General features: G+C 42.4%; 1 protein-coding gene across 1 annotated transcript in view; it reads left to right on the forward strand.

Annotated features, from left to right (window-relative positions):
* The window catches only part of EDEM2 (ER degradation enhancer, mannosidase alpha-like 2), a 26471-nt gene extending 25461 nt beyond the window's left edge, over window positions 1–1010 (forward strand). Inside the window, exon 11 of the mRNA XM_012637653.1 lies at window positions 439–1010. Within this exon, the coding sequence (XP_012493107.1) occupies window positions 439–939 (501 nt within the window). The 3' untranslated portion in view covers window positions 940–1010. The remainder of the gene's footprint in view (window positions 1–438) is intronic.
* The last annotated feature ends 1674 nt before the right edge of the window (window positions 1011–2684 follow it).

The following is a 2684-nucleotide window of genomic DNA, read 5'->3' on the forward strand; positions in this document are numbered from 1 at the left end:
TCATCGGGTGTCGGGCAGATGGGGGGGATGGTTATATACACACTTAATGGGTGCAGTGTGCACCATCTGGGCGATGGACACTCTTGAAGCTCTGACTCGGGTGGAGCAAAGGCAATATATGTAACCTAACATTTGTACCCCCGTAATATGCTGAAATAATAAATTAAAAAAAAAGAAAAAAGAAGTGACAGGTGACACATATGGTACAAATATACCGTAGGGTTAAGGATGGAAGCCAAAAGTCCAGTTGGAAGCTGTCGTGATAATCCAGGTGAGAAGGATGGTGACTTGGAACAGAGTGAAGCTCTGAAAAGTTAAGTGATTTGCCCAAAGGTCCTCAATTGCTTGGTGGCAGGGCAGGAATTAGGAGGGGGTCGCCTGACCCTTACTCCCAAACTGTGATGCTGTTCTGACTTGCTTCCTTCTCCCACGTGGCAGATCAAAGATCTGCGAGACCACAAGCTGGACAACCGCATGGAGTCGTTCTTCCTGGCCGAGACGGTGAAATACCTCTACCTGCTGTTCGATCCGACCAACTTCATCCACAACAATGGCTCCACCTTTGACACGGTGATCACCCCCTATGGGGAGTGCATCCTGGGGGCTGGGGGGTACATCTTCAACACGGAAGCTCACCCCATCGACCCCGCCGCCCTGCACTGTTGCCAGAGGCTGAAGGAAGAGCAGTGGGAGGTGGAAGATTTGATGAGGGAATTCTACTCTCTCCAACGGAACCGGTCGAGATTTCAGAAAAAGACTGTGAGTTCGGGGTCTTGGGAACCCCCAGCGGGGCCAGGAACATTTTTGTCACCTGAAAACTATGACAAGGTGAGGGAGAAGAAGCCTGCCAAGCAGAAAGTCCCACTTCTCAGCTGCCCTAGCCAGCCCTTCACCTCTAAGTTGGCGTTACTGGGACAGGTTTTCCTAGACTCCTCATAACCACTGGATGATTTTGTATTTTTATTTTTTTGAGACTAAACTGTAATAATAAATCTGCTTTTGGCTATCATGTTTGGGTTATCATGTTTTACATATCAGACTATTTCATACGATTTCTTTGAAAGAAAGGGTTCGTGACTAATAACAATTGTGACTCTAGTTTCTTTTCCTCATACAGTTGGAGAAACAGCTAAACCCAAATTTAGCTGGCTCTAAAGGCCCCAGGGATTGATAGTTGAATCTCTCTTCCTTTTCTGGGGTCTTTGAGGACAGGGTTGTTATACTTCTTCGGTAGTTCTTGCTCCAACCTCTGCTTCTGCCCTTTAATCAACCCATCTATCCACCTGTCCTTCCAGGCAACAAAAATTTATTAAGCACCTTTGGGTGCCAGCCACAGCCCTAGAGGTTCAGCAGTGAACAAGGCAAACAGTCTTTATTCTTATGGAAACTAAATTCTAGCAAAGAGAAATAAACTGGGAAATATACAAAATAACATTGTGATCAGTTCCATGAAGAGAATAGGGCGCTGTGCTAGAAAATAGTGGGGAGGGTTAAGCCACCTTAGGGTGGTCAGGGAAGGCCTCCCCCAGGAGGTGAGTTTCTAAACTCTTAATTATGTAAAGTGTTAATTAAATAAAAATGGAGAGACCAACATAGTAATCCCTCTTGTGCTCATCAGCCAACTTTAACAAACCCAGCTTCAAAAATTGTGGACTCATGGCCAACCTTATTTATATCCACATTAGATTATCTGGACTCCCAAACACTTCATTCCTCAAAGAATTTCAAAACGCATCCTCAAAGCACAGCTCTAAAAATCAATAACTATTCCTTAGAATCTTCAAATATCCAATTAATGTTCAAAATTTTTTGCTTCATAGGTTTGTATTGTAGTTTGAATCAGGATGCGGATAGGGTTTATGCATTTGGAATTAGATGATGTATCTCTGATGTGTCTTCTATAGCAGTTCTTTTTATCTCTCCCTCCTTACCTTCCCATTCCTCCCCCATTTTCATTGCAACTCGTTTGCTGAAGAAACTGAGTTGTTTTCCCCACAGATTTCCTGTATTATGGATTTTGCTAATTGCATCCCCATGGTGTTTAATTTGTAGCTCTGTATTTTTTTGTAAGTCGATATTAAGATCTAGAGGCATCATCAGATTTGGATTTTTAATTTTGCTTTTATTTTTCAAGCATGGCTCATAAGCACTGTTGTGTACTCCACTCAGGAGGCACGTGATGTCTGGTTGTCTCTGTCACTAACAGCCATTTGTTGATCATTGCCTAGAGCCCTTATTTCAACAGGGGTTACAAAATAGTGATATTGTAATTTTGCTAGACTACTGTAAAGAAAGACTTACCCTCATCAACTATTTGGGTACCTTGAGGTAGAGTTCATTCAGAAAAGCCAAGATAAATATTTGATTCTTTACCTTTATTTACCAGTTTCCAAAATAATGAGTGTTTTCCTTAGCATCTTCCAATGGTGATGATGAAGTTTGTTTAATTTTTTGTAGAGGTGGGATCTTACTATGTTGTCCAGGCTGGTCTTAAACTCCTGGCCTCAAGCAATCCTCCCACCTTGGCCTCCCAAAGTGCTGGGATTATAGACGTGATCCACCAAGGATCCACCGTGATCCTTTTTCTTTTTTTTAAGTACTGTGAACTCTTGGGTTTAAATTTATTTGATGGTTTTCAGTCCATTGAGATCATTGTCCTTATCAGAGCTCAAATTGTCCCATTT

Source organism: Propithecus coquereli, unplaced genomic scaffold, assembly GCF_000956105.1.
Source record: "Propithecus coquereli isolate 6110/MARCELLA unplaced genomic scaffold, Pcoq_1.0 Scaffold122, whole genome shotgun sequence".
NCBI classification, from domain to species: Eukaryota; Metazoa; Chordata; class Mammalia; order Primates; family Indriidae; genus Propithecus; species Propithecus coquereli.